The sequence below is a fragment of the Symphalangus syndactylus genome, chromosome 8 (genome assembly GCF_028878055.3).
Source record: "Symphalangus syndactylus isolate Jambi chromosome 8, NHGRI_mSymSyn1-v2.1_pri, whole genome shotgun sequence".
Lineage (NCBI taxonomy): Eukaryota > Metazoa > Chordata > Mammalia > Primates > Hylobatidae > Symphalangus > Symphalangus syndactylus.
Genome location: NC_072430.2, coordinates 53,484,150 through 53,500,405, shown reverse-complemented (window position 1 = coordinate 53,500,405; position 16,256 = coordinate 53,484,150). Strand labels below are relative to the sequence as shown.

The 16,256-nt window shown below is 37.1% G+C and overlaps 1 protein-coding gene across 1 annotated transcript in view; it reads right to left on the bottom strand.

Annotated features, from left to right (window-relative positions):
- Positions 1-535: 535 nt before the first annotated feature.
- SGPP1 (sphingosine-1-phosphate phosphatase 1) overlaps positions 536-16,256 on the bottom strand; it is a 46,633-nt gene continuing 30,912 nt past the window's right edge. Inside the window, exons 2-3 of the mRNA XM_055289136.2 lie at positions 14,863-14,952; positions 536-2,983 (exon numbers count right to left, since the gene is read on the bottom strand). Coding sequence (XP_055145111.1) covers positions 2,432-2,983; positions 14,863-14,952 — 642 coding nt within the window. The 3' untranslated portion in view covers positions 536-2,431. The remainder of the gene's footprint in view (positions 2,984-14,862; positions 14,953-16,256) is intronic.

Genomic DNA, 16,256 nt, shown 5'->3' with positions numbered 1-16,256 from the left:
TACTTGTAAAGAAAGCTACAAAATAAAATAAAAATAATTGTGTCAATCTTGAAGTAGCATTGTTTTATATTAGGTCATATAATTAGTTTCTGGCAGACCTGGTTTTTGCAGTTCACACATCATGGCATTTTAAAATTACAAAATAAAATGTCCATATGTTTTATTCTGCTTGAAGAAGTACCTGTTCCTAGTTTTATGATTAATCCTTGACATTCATGGAAAAGCAGTAAACTACCTACAATACCATTAGTCACATTTTACTGAAACATTTTTGTGCATAAGCTTTTTAAAAGAAATATTATTAAACTTTTTACTAAAAGTACAATGTTAGAAATAATCATAAATGGAACCAAAGTCAGTTTGTACCTCAAAGAATTTCTTCAATGTCTTCTATTGCCAAAACAGCACTTTGATTTTGGACAAAACGCTTCAGAGGAAATATGTGCTAGAATGAAAACCCAAGACATATTTTTAAAATCTCTACCAGATAAAACAGAAACAATTGCCCGGAAGGCAAACAAAACATAGCAAAACCTTCTTCAATCTTCAATTTGGCTTTTATTTTAAAATACATTTAGCATAGAACTGTCATAGGACAGAAAATAATAAAACACAAAGAAATGGAACATTTTCAAATACTTTTTAAGCTAGACATACAAATCAACAGGATAGCATAGGCCCAAATTATGGAAAACGGTCCCTAAAATTCAATTGATTAAACATACATTTTGAAAGTAAAGCTCTTTTCACATTTTCCAACGTACCAATATTTTCCTACATGCATGGGTTTCCTTTTAACTAATAAGTAAAGGGTAAATTTAGTAGCTTTACTTAAAATTACCAGCTTCAGTTTTGGTAAAAATTACCATGCCCCTAAATTCTCAATCAGAATTATAAAAATATGAGCTCAAATAGTTATGGTGCCCAAAATAGAAACATCTGAAGTGATAGCTCTGGATAATCATACAGATATTGCACTAAAATCAGTAATTTCATACCTGGTATTTATTTATATGGAAAGTTAATCATCTTCTTTATGAAAAACTTTCTACAAATACACTTAATGTTAACATAAGTACAACCACACTTCAAAATATAAAGGCAGACAGAAAAAAGAATAGTTTAATACTATACGCAAATTTTCCACTGTGAAAACAATAGAAAGTTGAAAAAATAATAGGATCTAAAATACTGATACTAATTTTAGGTTTTATAATTTACCTTAAATAGCCAATAAATGGGTATTAAAAGTTAACAGTGCTAAATCCAATCCTTTCCAAATTATTTAGAAAAATGCTTTGTTTACATATGAAGTATGTGCATTGTCCCATCTATAAATTTCAACTACGTTTCCATTCACTGGAAATACCTACCTGCAGTATAAACAATCAAGACAATGTACAAAAAATATATCCTGTTCCTATAACTTACAATGCACAGAAAAATATCTACAAAAAGGGAAGTATTTATCCATTTAGCTTTCTAATAAATTGGTGAGAAAGTTTAGCCCATTCCACATTTCTTTCTAAATAAAGGCTAAAGAGTTAAGGGCAATTTACTTTTATGCCTGTCACCCTGACATACATTTTTTAAAATATTTGCTTGATTATATGTAACTTAAGATAAAGTTAATGTCTTATTTTTACATCACAGTATACATAGCATTTCTTAATTTAGCAACGGAAAGGCACAATAAGCAAGCAATAAAATTCAGTACCTGAATTATTAAACTGACGTCCAAAATAGTTGCAAATAAAGTACATTCAAAACAGTACACAGAACTTAAAAAAAATCCAAAAACTAATTTTTCTAAAAATTTGGTCCATTAAAAATGCCTCCCATGTTCAACATCATGGATAACATGAAAGGTAATGGCAGTGTAAAAACAGGCAGTAAATCAACATATAGTAGCATATGTATTCTGGTCTAGTAATTACGCAATTCAATTAGGAAATGGCTCCCATAGTAAATAAATGTTAAATATATCTGTTAATAACAACATACCTGTATTTAGTTCAAATACACAGGCACAACTGTTTGCATATTATTATTGATTTTATAATACACTCCCATAGTTTAAAAAAACTTAGGTATATTATTTTATATATAATATATATCAGATATATAATTGCATATTAGTACCTTATATATATTATATATAAGTTGAATCCATAATACAAAACTCTCCAAACATTACATGAACATTCTAAATGGATACTTATCATTTTCTCAGTAATGAAATAGCTCACCTCACCTAAAACAGTATCTGGATGTGCAATGATAAAATGCACTGACTCTTATGAATTTACTTAAATAATTATTTAAGTTAAATTCCTGCAAAAGCCTAACTCTGACCTGGCTTTACCTGGAATATATTTTTGGGTATCAGTAACTGATACCCTCCTTTCTTATCATAAACAATATTTCTCCATCAAGAGATACCAATAAAGAAAAATATGTAAGGAACAAAAAATGTGATAGAGAAACCAACCATTCCATAGGTAATATACCGATAAGGAAGTTCAACTTCCATGTGCTGTCTTGCTTTTCGAATATCATCACACGGTATATTGAAGATTTTGCAGGCTAAAGGAATGGTGATCTTTTTCATTACATCTCTGACTATTAGTACAAATACCATCCCTATAAGGATCCGCAATATGGCTTTTCCAAACAGAGTCATAGTAATGGGGGGCCCAGCTAAAGGTAATGTATCTAGAGAAGGATCTAATACTAGACCCATGTTATAAGTAACATGAGATCCACATGCAATTCCAGCACCACTTCCTAGTATCTCAGCTGTGTCTCCTCGGGATGTGCTCCAGGTGTCAAGAGTGAAAGAAAAGATCCCCAAAGCTAAATGAAGCCCGATGATGATGAATGGAGCATATTTGTGAGTTTGGTTGAAGTTGTCAATCAGGTCCACAAATGGATAGAAGACAGCTAAGATTAAAATGGTATATAGGAATCCAGCAATAATATCCTAGGAAAAGATAAAAGTATCGTTGTTTAGTATAATACTGAATATTTTTGGCATTTAAAAAATAACTTATATTTGACATTTCAAACGTTGAATATATATAAATTTTTTAAAGTTGTCAAATTCTCAAAGTAAACTTTATTAACTGACCATATAAGAGGCACTAAAAACTGTATTAATAATAAAAGGTTTATATTTTCATAATTCTACCCTTTTATAAATTAACTACATATATAATATCCACAAATTTATATTCAAATTCTGAACAACAAACTATGCTAAAATTGTGTAGTTTTGATTTCTGGGGAAAAGTACACTTATTATTCAAAGAAATATTTTGAATATTCATTTTCATTGTTTTTCATTTTCATGTTTATGTATGTAATTATCTCCATGACCACACAGGATATACATCCTAGGTAATTTTCTTTTCTCATTCATTCATTCATTCATTCATTGAACAAATATTTATGAGTACCAACCCCTATTTTTGGGGTTGAGGGTACATTGCTTTAAAAAATGACAAGAATGTGGCTGGGCAAGGTAGCTCATGCCTGTAATCCCATCCCTTTGGGAGGCTGAGGTGGGTGGTTCACTTGAGGCCAGGAGTTCAAGACCAGCCTGGGTAACATAGTGAATCCCTGTCTCTACTAAAAATGCAAAAATTAGCCAGGTATGGTGGCTCCAGCCTGTGGTCCCAGCTACTTGGGGATGGAGGCATGAGAATCACTTGAACCCAGGAAGTGGAGATTGCAGTGAGCCAAGATCATGCCATTGCACTCCAGCCTGAATAACAGAGCAAGACTGTTGATAACCACTTAAGAAAGCAGATAAATATTACGATTTCAGATTGTTATGAATCTTATGAAGAAACTAAAACAGGACAATAGAATAGTATGATGAAGGACCCGATTAGAGTACTGATTGATTAAGGAAGCCTGTCTGAGGGTGGTGACACTTGAGCACAGATCTGATTCTAAAGGGAGCCTATATTTAGAGGCAGAGGAAATGTGTTCTAGGTAGAGGGAATATCAAGTGCAAAGGCTTTTGTAGGCTAGGTAAGAGAGGAGATTTTATTTCAGAAGTGATAGGAGCTTGGGTGCAGTGGCTCATGCCTATAATCCCAACACTTTGTAGAAACTGCTTGAGCCCAGGAGTTGGAGACCAGGCTGGGCAACATAGTGAGACTTCGTCTCTTAAGAATAAAAAGTGAGGCTGGGTGCAGTGGCTCACACCTGTAATCCCAGCACTTTCGGAGGCCGAGGCAGGTGGATCACCTGAGGTCAAGAGTTCAAGACCAGCCTGGCCAACATGGTGAAAACCCGTCTCTATAGAAATACAAAAGAAAATTAGCTGTGTGTGGTGGTGCACACCGATAATCCCAACTACTCAGGATGCTGAGACAGGAGAATCACTTGAACTTGGGAGGCAGAGGTTGTGGTGAGTCGAGATCGCACCATGGCACTCCAGCCTGGGCAACAAGAGTGAAACTCCAACTCAAAAATAAATAAATAAATACATACATACGTACAAAAATTAGCCGGGCATGGTGGCACACATTTGTAATCCCAGCTACTTGGGAGGCTGAGGCAGGAGAATTGCCTGAACCCAGGAGGCGGAGGTTGCAGTGAGCTGAGATGGCGCCATTGCACTCCAGCCTGGGTGACAGAGCAACACTCCATCTCAAAAAAAAAAAAAAAAAAATTTAAAAAAAAGAATTGACAACTGTAACTTGATGATGGATTGAATGTGAGAAAGAGCAAGAAGAAAGAGAGGAATCAAAGATGGTTCCTAGTTTTAGGCAGGAGCAATTGTGTAGACTTGATAGAAGATGGTTTACTTGAGGAAATGAAGCTATTAAATAACTTTTTGAATCATTCCTGACAACATACAAAAATGTTCCATATTTCTACCTTATAACAAAACAAAACCCTATGATCTACTATTACTGAAAAACTTATCAATGTTTATATTCACTGTCTCTACTTCCTCACCTCCGATTTTTCTCTAAACTCACCACTACACTGAAACCACTTTTTCATGGATACTAGTGGTCTTCAAAAACAATCGTCATTTCCTTTTTTTTTTTTTTTTGAGATGGAGTCTCGCTCTGTTGCCCAGGCTGGAGTGCAGTGGCGCGATCTCAGCTCACTGCAACCTCCGCCTCCCGGGTTGACGCCATTCTCCTGCCTCAGTCTCCTGAGTAGCTGGGACTACAGGCGCCCGCCACCATGCCCAGCTAATTTTTTGTATTTTTAGTAGAGACGGGGTTTCACCGTGTTAGCCAGGATGGTCTCTATCTCCTGACCTCGTGATTGGCCCGCCTCAGTCTCCCAAAGTGCTGGGATTACAGGCGTTAGCCACCGCGCCTGGCCAGGTCATTTCTTAACAATATTCAATACAGTTAACCAACAGACTAGTTGCTTGATGTTTTTGTCTTAAAATTTTTTATTACATAGGATTTGATACATAGCAAAATACATGTAGAGTGTATATGAAACTATAAAATTCGTATCTATGAAATCACTTCCCAACAAAAGAACTATAATATTACAAGAATTGTCAAATCTACTATTGTGCTGTTTCTCAACCTATCACTCTGCATTCCTCCCTGGAGGCAATTTGCAAGCATGAATTTTGGCTTAATAAATACCGGGGATTTTTTGTTTGTTTTGTTTTGTTTGTAGATACCAGGTTTCACACCAGGTTGCCCAGACTGGTCTTGAACTCCTGGGCTCAAGTGATCCACCTACCTTGGCCTCCCAAAGAGCTAGGATTACAGGTATGAGCCACTGGGCCTGGCCATAAATACCTATTTTTTCAAATCGTTTTACCACGTATCTTCAAGCAAAATATTATCTAGTTTGGCCCGGGTGCGGTGGCTCATGCCTGTAATCCCAGCACTTTGGGAGGCCAAGGTGGGAGGATCACCTGAGGTCAGGAGTTCGAGACCAGCCTGGCCAACATGGTGAAACCCCATCTCTATTAAAAATACAAAATTAGCCGGGTGTGGTGGCACATGCCTGTAATCCCAGCTGCTCTGGAAGCTGAGGCAGGAGAATCGCTTAGAACCCCGGAGGTGGAGGTTGCAGTGAGCTGAAATTACGCCATTGCACTTTAGCCTGGGTGACAGAGCAAGACTCTGTCTCAAAAAAAAAAAAAAAATTATCTAGTTTTGCTTCTCAGCTTTGTTAAAATGTTATAGCTGTCTCTTGTGAACTGCTTTTACACTTAACATTAAGATTCATTCATTGGCCAGGCGCGGTGGCTCACGCTTGTAATCCCAGCACTTTGGGAGGCCGAGGCGGGCGGATCACGAGGTCAGGAGATCGAGACCACGGTGAAACCCCGTCTCTACTAAAAAAAAATACAAAAAATTAGCCGGGAGTGGTGGCGGGCGCCTGTAGTCCCAGCTACTCGGAGAGGCTGAGGCAGGAGAATGGCATGGTGTGAACCCGGGAGGCAGAGCTTGCAGTGAGCCGAGATTGCGCCACTGCACTCCAGCCTGGGGGACGGAGCAAGACTCCGTCTCAAAAAAAAAAAAAAAAAAAAAGATTCATTCATTATATTATATGTAGTTATCGGTCATTCACTTTCACAATCATGTAATACAATTTATCAGTTTTCCCACTTATGGTCATTTAAATTGTTTTTGGGTTTTGGATTAGTTAATTGATTATGGTTGAACTTGAATGCTTCCCTGTTTTTTGTTTTGTTTTTTGAGACAGGGTCTGTCGCCAAGGCTGGACTTTGGTGGCACAATCTTAGCTCACTGCAACCTCCACCTCAAGTTGTCCTCTCCACTTCAGCCTCCTGAGTAACTGGGACTACAAGCGTGCATCACCATGCCCAGCTAGGCTAATTTTTGTATTTTTTGTAGACCAGGTTTTGCCATGTTGCCGAGGCTGGTTTCCAACTTCTGAGCTCAAGCAATCCACCTGCCTCGGCCTCCCACAGTGATGAGATTATAGGTGTGAGCCACTGTGCCCAGCTGCGCTATTCCTTTTCTATGCAATAAAAATTGTGTTATGAAATGACAGGGTCCACAGTTGCAGTGCTTGAAGCCATTGTTCTAAAAGAGATATAACTCCAAATTAGAATACTTTGGAATATAAGAACAGCTGGAGAAGATACAGATAATTATGAAAGAGAATACAGTTGAACATTCAACTATAAAATGGTGGGGAAATAGGCTATGTTTTGTTCAACCTCAAATATTTTTTGGATGGATGAATGAATGAATAAACAAATCCTTCACATGAATTTGTTTTGTCTAGCAGAATCTACTAAATTACTTGTAAATGAATATCTTTCCTCTCTTTAAATGATGTACTACATTATAGATATAAGAAAATATTTTATTTATTTATTTATTTATTTATTTATATGAGACTGAGTCTCACTCTGTTCCCCAGGCTGGAGTGCAGTGGCACCATCTAATCTCACTGCAACCTCTACCTCCTGGCTTCAAGCAATTCTCCAGTCTCAGCCTCCCAAGTAGCTGGGGTTACAGGTGTGCGCCACCAACCACACTCAGCTAATTTTCATATTTTTAGTAGAGACAGGGTTTCATCATGTTGGGCAGGGTGGTGTCGAACTCCTGACCTCAGGTAATCTGTTCACCTTGGCCTCCCAAAGTGCTGGGGTTACAGATGTGAGCCACTATGCCCAGCCATGAAAAACATTTTAAAAATTTTATTTAGATATAAAACATATTTTGGCTGATAGTCTCCTATTCTACAATAGTAAGTAAAGTTGCTTAAAATTATAATTGTATTCTCTTTATTTAAATAAGTGATTCCTTTTATAACAGGTCAAGGAAAGATATTACACAATCAATTAACAAAATGTTTACGCTTGATCTTGGCCAAAAGGCTGAGAGGTGATCAATTAACAAAATGTTTAAGAAAGTGTCAACTAAGGCAATAAATATCATGTGTGCATTCCAACTCTTAGAAGGACATATAAAGCATTTCATAACTGAGTTTTGTCTATCATTAAGTTTCATTTAATGCCAGATCCCAAAATGAATTTATAGACTATTTTTTCTTGTGTTAGAATTATCCTTCCTACCTATATTTCAGGCAAACTATTATATATTCTTTGAGACTATCCTCAGGCATCTACCTCCTCCATAAACTTTCTTCTCCTACCCTGTAATAAGAAATTTTCTCTTCTTTGATTCCACTGCATCCTCCACATACCTGCTATGACTGTTTTCCATTCTTTGCTTATCTGTTTCTCCAGGAAACCAAAAGTTCATAACCCTTGCTGTAGATTAAAATCAAGTGGAGAACTTGATAAAAATACTGATGCCTGGGACAATATTCAGAGATTATGATTGAACTGAAGTGGGGGTACGGCATCAGTATTTTTAAAAAATCTCCCCAGTGATTCTAATGTACACCCCTGGTTGAAAACAATTGCACTACACTGTTTATCACATACTGCATATTTAGACTGTGACTACTCAAAGGCAAAGACTTTACCTTATTTATACATATATTTTCAGTGCACGAAAAATAAGTAAGCAGGAAATAAATGTTTGGTTAGTTAAATTAAGACAGTTAAGGTAATTCTTTAAAAATAAAAATAAAAAACAAAAAGAGAAAAAAGAAAAGAAAGGAAGAAAGAAAAAGACAGGGTATTCTTTAGACTCATCACATTGACTACATAATTCTACCTGACAAGAGCTCTATAAGAGAAGCAGATGATATATAATTTCTTGAACCACGCCTAAGACATTTTTGGAGAATAATAACTTTCTGTACTAAAAACACTGCTTCAATACTTTACAATTATTGTCACATTTAACCATAACAACCAACATGAAACAGCTTGCCTTGAAGAGTCCCATTTTGCTCTTGTCCCCAGGACAGGTATTAAAAGCACCTTTTTCCCTTTCAAAAGTGTGCAAATTTGATGGAAATTTATGATTACCTTAATCAACCAGTTTTTAAACAATGAAAACTGGAGTAAGGTCACACAGCTGCTTATTTAACCTCTTACATCGAAGGTACTTGACACGGTTGTTACAAAAATTAACATTTTGAGAATCAGAAATTAAATATTGGGAGTGAAGAGAAACTAAACGTTCAACTTTTTTTTTTTTTTTGAGACAGGTCTTGCTGTGTCATTCAGCCTGTAGTGTAGTGGCGTGGTCATAGCTCACTGCAGCCTCAACCCCCTGGGCTCAATTGATCCTCCCCATCTCAGCTTCCCAAGTAGCTGGGACTACAGGCGCAAGCCACCAGGCCTGGCTAATAGTTTGTATTTTTTTGTAGAGATAGACTTTCCCCATGTTGCCCAGGCTGGTCTTGAACTCCTTGGCTCAAGTGATCCACCCCACCTCAGCTTCCCAAAGTGTTGGAATTATAGGCATTACCCACCACACCTAGGCTCAACATTTTTTTTTTTTTTTGAACAGGATGTCTTCCGAGAAAACTCACTGATACATACTAAAAATTACCAAAGAATTCTGATCAACTGCATTTTATTTCAGTTACTCAAAGATTCCACAAGTGACTCAAACTCTGACCATGCATTTGGATAAGGAGATCTCAAATGATGTGACTGTCAAACCTCTATTCTTCATATTTCTTTTTTTGAGAGAGGATCTCACTCTATGGCCATGGCCTAGGCTGGAGGGAAGATCATGGCTCACCACAGCCTCGACTTCCTGGGCTCAAGCAATCCTCCCACCTCCCAAGTAGCTGGGACCACAGGTGCACACCACCACACCTGGCTAACTTTTTGTACTTTTTTTTTTTTTTTATGAAGATGGGGTTTTGCCATGTTGCCCAGGCTGATCCAGATATCCTGGGCTCAAGTGATCCACCTGCCTTGGCTTCCCAAAGTGTTGGGATTATAGGTGTCAGCCACTGCACCTGGCCAATTCTTCATATTTCAGAGCACAAATTGCCAAAATAATTTCACCTTATGAGGTTATATTCCCTTTGTTTGCTATCTTACCCTTACTTCCCTACCTTATAATTAAAGGCACAAGTCTTGGTAAATACCCATAGGATTTTGGCTACAAAAATAAAAGCTGCTGCTTTATTTTTTATCTTAAATTTCATGAGTGATTTAGAATTTCATGTTATATGCTAAAGTAAAAATATTCTAAACTTTGTACTTTTCACATAGAATTTACATCAAGTCAGATGTTTCAGACAAATGACAACTGATAAGTTCTTTATATAAAGCCATACATATTTACTCTAAGGTTAAGTGAAAGGAAGGGTTAACAGCTCTGAAGTTAGCTTTTTATTAATTATTTTTATTTTTATTTTTAGATAGGATCTTGCTCTGTTGCCCAGGCTGGAGTAGAGTGGCAAAATCACAGCTTATTGCAGCCTCAATCTTCCTGGCTCAAGCAATCCTCCCACCTTGACCTTGTGAGTAGCTGGGACTACAGGTACAAGCCACCATGATCAACTTATTTTTTAATTTTTTATAGAGACGAAGTCTCCCTACATTGCCCAGGTTGGTTGTGAACTCCTCCCTCCTTGGCCTTGCAAATTGTTGGGATTATAGGCGTGGGCTGCTGTGCCCAGCCAGGTATTTTTTTAAATTATGTATTTTTTCATAATAGATATAAGCATATGTTCAATACTGTAAAATGTTTTTTATAGTACCTTAAAAAATGAAAAAACTGGCCAGGCACAGTGGCTCACGCCTGTAATCCCAGCACACTGAGAGGTCAGGGCGAGTGGATCGCTTGAGCTCAGGAGCTCAAAAGCAGCCTGGGCAAAGTGGCCAAACCCTGTCTCTTACAAAAAGAAAAAATACAAAAATCAGCAGGGCATGGTGGTCCCAGCTACTTCGGAGGCTGAGGTGGGAGGATCGCTTGAGCCCAGGACGCAAAGGTTGCAGTGAGCAGAGATTACGCCACTGCACTCCAGCCTGGGTAACAGAAGAAGACCCTGTCTCAGAAAAAAAAAAAAGAAAAAATTCATTAAATATCTTTAAATTGTTATGTTTGATCTCTTTAAGAATTCTTTAAAATAATAACTTCTCATGTATCAATTGACATAAAAAATCCAGTATTTGTTGCCCTCTACTTTTTGTGTATAGCTCCATGAGTGTTAAACCCAGATTATTCCACACCTTGTCTGACCAGGAAAAAAACAAGACAAAACTTAGATTGCTACAAAACTAGACAAATCTGCTTCCTTCTCTGTTTGAGTTTTTAAATTGTTTATATTTCCCTAGATAGGGTATATTGAACTTCTATCCAATAGAATCAGAAAAAGAAACATTCAAATTTATGACATAACCATGTTGGCTATCATTTTGATATCAATATAATGGATAACATTAAAATGTGTAACTAAGTGGTTTTAAGTGTTAGAGCACAAAGTATGCAATAAAGAACAATTAATGTTAAAGGTAACAAAGAGTTCAAAGTAGCAAATTTTCTAAAAGGAAATTTAGCAAATACTTTTAGCTATTTATTATTTTAAATAACTCTTATACCCCAAAAGTTGTTAATTACACATCTAAATGGAATACTCCAGGTTATCATCAATTTATGGTAGATGATATTAAATACCATACATTTAATGAAGATTTATTACGTATTAAATTTGAAATTTTTTTTCATTTATAGTGATCAAACCTAGAGAGGCTAGTGATTTGCTGAGACTGAAATTCAGGTCTCCTATCTCATAATGGCTTTTTTGTTTTTATTTTAACTATAATATATTTCAGGTATCCTGGTTCCAGTTTAAAAATGACAATGATGACAACAGTTTCTGACAACAAAATGTATTGTTATAATACATTGTTTTTGATTATAAAAGCCATGATTTAGGGATGACTTTTGAAGTATCTATCTTCTTTCATTAAAATACACATTTAATACATGGTCACTACAGAAAAAGTAAAAATTATAGATAAACAATAACAGGCAGTTTTTACCTAACAATAACCATTGTTAAAACTCTTAGTGTTAGGCTGGACATAGTGGGTCACATCTGTAATCCCAGCACCTTGAGAGGTTGAGGTGGAAAGATCACTTGAACCAGGAGTTTGGTACCAGCCTGGGCAGCATAGCTAGACCCTATCTCTACAAAAAATGTAAAAATTAGCTGGGCATGGTGGTGCATGTTTGTAGTCTTAGACACCCGGGAGGGTAAGGTGGGAGGACTGCTTGAGCCCAGGAGTTTGAGATTGCAGTGAGCTATGTTTGCACCATCACACTCCAGCCTGGGTGACAGAGCAAGACCTTGCCTCTAAAAAAGCAAACAAACAAAAAAGAACAGATGTTGTCCATCCTGGATATTTGACTAACCCAGCCAAATATTTCATTTTTTAAAAAGAACAGTATCAGCCAGGCATGGTGGCTCACACCTGTAATCCTAGCACTTTGGGAGGCCGAGGCGGATCACTTGAGATCAGGAGTTCGAGACCAGCCTGGCCAACATGGTGAAACCCTGTTTCTACTAAAAATACAAAAATTATCAGGGCATGGTGGCAAGCACCTGTAATCTCAGCTACTTGGAAGAATCCCTTGAATCCAGGAGGCGGAAGTTGCAGTGAGCTGAGATCACACCTCTGCACTTCAGCCTGGGTGACAGAGCAAAACTCCATCTCAAAAACAAACAAACAAACAAAAGCAGTATCTTTGAGATTACATATTCAATGTAATCACATAGATTCTTTTTCTTCCTTGTATGATGATAATGAGTCAAGGGATATTATCTAATATCTTTTTCTCCAAGAAATACCAGGAATTCACTTTTTATCACTAAAGATGCATAACCATTTGGTAGGTTTTTTGGAAGTAGTGATGCTAACTTTTAGGGGTGGAACAGAATAACTCTAAAAACACACAGAAGATAGAAAACATTTTCTTGTAACAAGTATTTGATTTTGCATAAAAATATGATACTTAATCTGATTACAAAATTAGGAGAGATTAGTCAGAAAGAATTGTATGTAAATTCACAATTCATATTAAATACAATTATAAAAAGTCAAACACAAATAATTTGTTTATTAAAATAGTGTTTAGGGCTGGGCGCAGTGGCTCACATCTGTAACCCCAGCACTTTGGGAGGCCAAGGCAGGTGGATTACCTGAGGTCAGGAGTCTGAGACCAGCCTGGCCAACATGGTGAAACCCTGTCTCTACTAAAAATACAAAAATTAGCCGGGTGTGGTGGTACATGCCTGTAATCCCAGCTACTAAGGAGGTTGAGGCACAAGAATCACTGGAACCTGGGAGGCAGAAGCTGCAGTGAGCCGAGATTGCGCCACTGCCCTCCAGCCTGGACAACAGAGCAAGACTGTGTCTCAAAAGGAAAAAAAAGTGTTTGGTAGGGACTCCAAAAGGAGAGAAGGGAGAGAGAGGGGGAGGAAAGGGCTGAAAAACTTCCTACTGGATACTACGTTCACCATCTGGGCCATAGGATCAATAGACGCCCAAATCTTGGCATCACACAATATACCTTTGCAAACAAATCTGCTTATGTACCCCTTGAATTTAAAATTAAAATTTTAAAAAACCTAGAAACAATGACCAACCCCAAAATTACAGCACACCCTGCCTCCCAACAAAATAAAATAGTGTTTGGGACTTCTGGAAATTTATCTGTGAAGGAGCAGGTGCTGGAAGCAAGAAATTTGAGATAGAAACCAACATTTCTATAACTAAGAAATAAGAGAATGAAATAATATGAGAAAAAATTCTAAAAATGTTAAGTTGTTAAGGGCAAGAAAAAAACTGATATGACCCATTAGAAACTAGAATTCCATGAATTCTTCCACCTTTTTTTCTGATCCTTTATTTCCATGGTAATACATAATTCATTCATAGATGCCTCGTGAGACACCTTGTTGGATGCTAAAGGTAGAGTTAAAACACACAGTTGCTGTTCTCAAGGAACTTGGAGTCTAGTATACTTGACAGATAAGGAAAAAAGCAATTGCAATTTAGGATAAGTGGGGAAGGGTCACCTCACAAGTCTTGAGAAAGAGAAGATGGAGAAGGTAATAAGGCTTTAAGGGGTTAAGAGTATCTATAGTGAGTCTTGAAGAATGAATGGGATAGTTAAGTTAAAGAAAGTGAAAAGGGCATTCCAGGTAAATGTTACAGCATTTGTAAAGTTATGGAGGTAAGAAACCCTTTGCATTGGAGGAAACCTAATAATTCAGTATGGCATCGTATTTGTGTTTTGGAAAGTCTACTAAACAGATTGAATACTGGTACAGCAGTGTCAAACTGGAAGTTGGCTACTAATTAAGACACTATCACAGTAATCTGGTCAAGATATGTTGTAGGCCAGAGCTAAGGGGGTGTCAATAGGGATAGCGAGGAGGGAAAGTGAATGGGTGTGGCTGCAAATAGTACAGGGTCCCTGTGCTGCTGCTTTGGGAACCGAATTGCATTCTCAAAACACAATGTCCACTGTGAGTCCTAACATACTGAAGGGAAAGAGAAGAAAAGTAGAGTTTAATATAAACACAAATGGCACCTGGAAAGTTTAAGTTCACATAGTTTCTAGTCACTAGTTCTTCAACAATACTTAGGAGCTCTCCTTGGTTTCTGTAGTCACATTGCTGGTTTTGACTCAGTGATAAGAGAGACACAGAAAAGACTGCAAAGGAAGATAAAAGTGAGACTGGAAGGAGGAAGAAATGTTATCTTGATTATAATACTTGGCTATTGTGATTGCTGGGAACTGTTTCTATGAAAAATGTGACTACTACATTAACACTTCATAAACCATCATGTTGATATTTTAGCAAAACAAACTTAGACGACTTACAATATTTTCTCATTTAGGCTTCAGGTAAGTTTGCAAATGATTAAAAATTATAAAATTTCCTGTCAATGTCATAAAAAATAAAGTATTAAGAAGACAACATTTTCCTTACCAGAATGGAGTGCATTCCCATGTAAATTCTACTTAGGCAAACTAGACAACACCAGCAGGGAATAAGAATCAGTCCATATATAAGAGGATACTAAAGGGGAAAAAAAGTAAAATTAGTTAAACAAATTTAAGTTAGATATAAACAAACAAAAGACAAATCAAATCACTATTCTATAAAGTCCACTAAAACAAGAAATTTGTGTTTTTACTCCCCATTATATTCCCAGCACCTAACCCTGAGTATGGCACATGGCAGACATTCAAGAAATACTTTTCCACAAATGAACAAATGAATGAAATCTCATTTGTCTATATTCTTTATTGTGGGAACTGGTTCATTTCTGCTTCTACAATGAAGATTCCATCACTGGCATGGTATAGGAGGAGGAGGACAGGTAAGAGACATACTTTTAATATGGCCACCAAAATGAAAGGGCCTCTGGAATAGTACCTGAATCTAGTCCATGTAAATGTCTTCAGTTGTCTGGGGAGGAGGATTGGCATTATCTCCCTCTCACTTCATCACTGACTGCTATCTGCAATTTATATTGCTATTCCCCTACCTTGCATTCAGTATTCAACACTTTGTACTTAGTTTTTCACTTTCACCCCATCGACTAAAATTTCAAATGGTCCTCTTACTGAGAAAACTTTTCATGGAATATTAGGAGCAGAAATCATAAAAGGGAAAAAGCATAAACAGAAAGTGTAGACAATTCTTGGTATCGATGGCACTAGTGGAAGAGTTGGCTGTGAATGTCCTGAGATTGGAGGGAAAGAGGAAAGGATAGATGGGCATGGTCGTAAGTTTGTAAAGGGAAGAAGGGAGGGCACATTTGGGGCTGTTTATGCCTAATGACTTCAAATTTTTTAATGAAATTGAAGCCAAGGTGGTTAGGGAAGCTGGGTTGAAATAAAGGAGCAAGGACTTAAGTAAGCTTGTAAGAAGAGTAGAAAATATTTAGTACAAAATTGTTGTTTTTTGGTGCTTTGTTTTGTTCTGTTTTTTAGAGAGACAGGGTCTCACTATGTTGCTCAGGCTGGAGTACTGAGGCTATTCCCAGGTGTGATAATCGCGTACTATCACCTTGAACTCCTGGGCCCAAGTGATCCTCCTGCCTTAGCCTCCTGAGTAGCTGGAACTACAGGCACAGTTGTTTTTTGTTGTTGTTGTTGTTGTTGTTTTTAACATATCTACTACATTTAACATGGTCCCTCACTTTCTCCTTGAAACTCTAAATACCCTTGATAGTCATAGCTTCATACTCTCCTGGTTCCCCTTTTAACATTTATTTTTTGCTGCATTTCCCACACAAGAGCGTATCTTCCTCTTTTTGTTCTTTAAACATTAGTATAAAGAAGGATTCTGTCCTTAGTAGCTAGTGACAGTCTTAC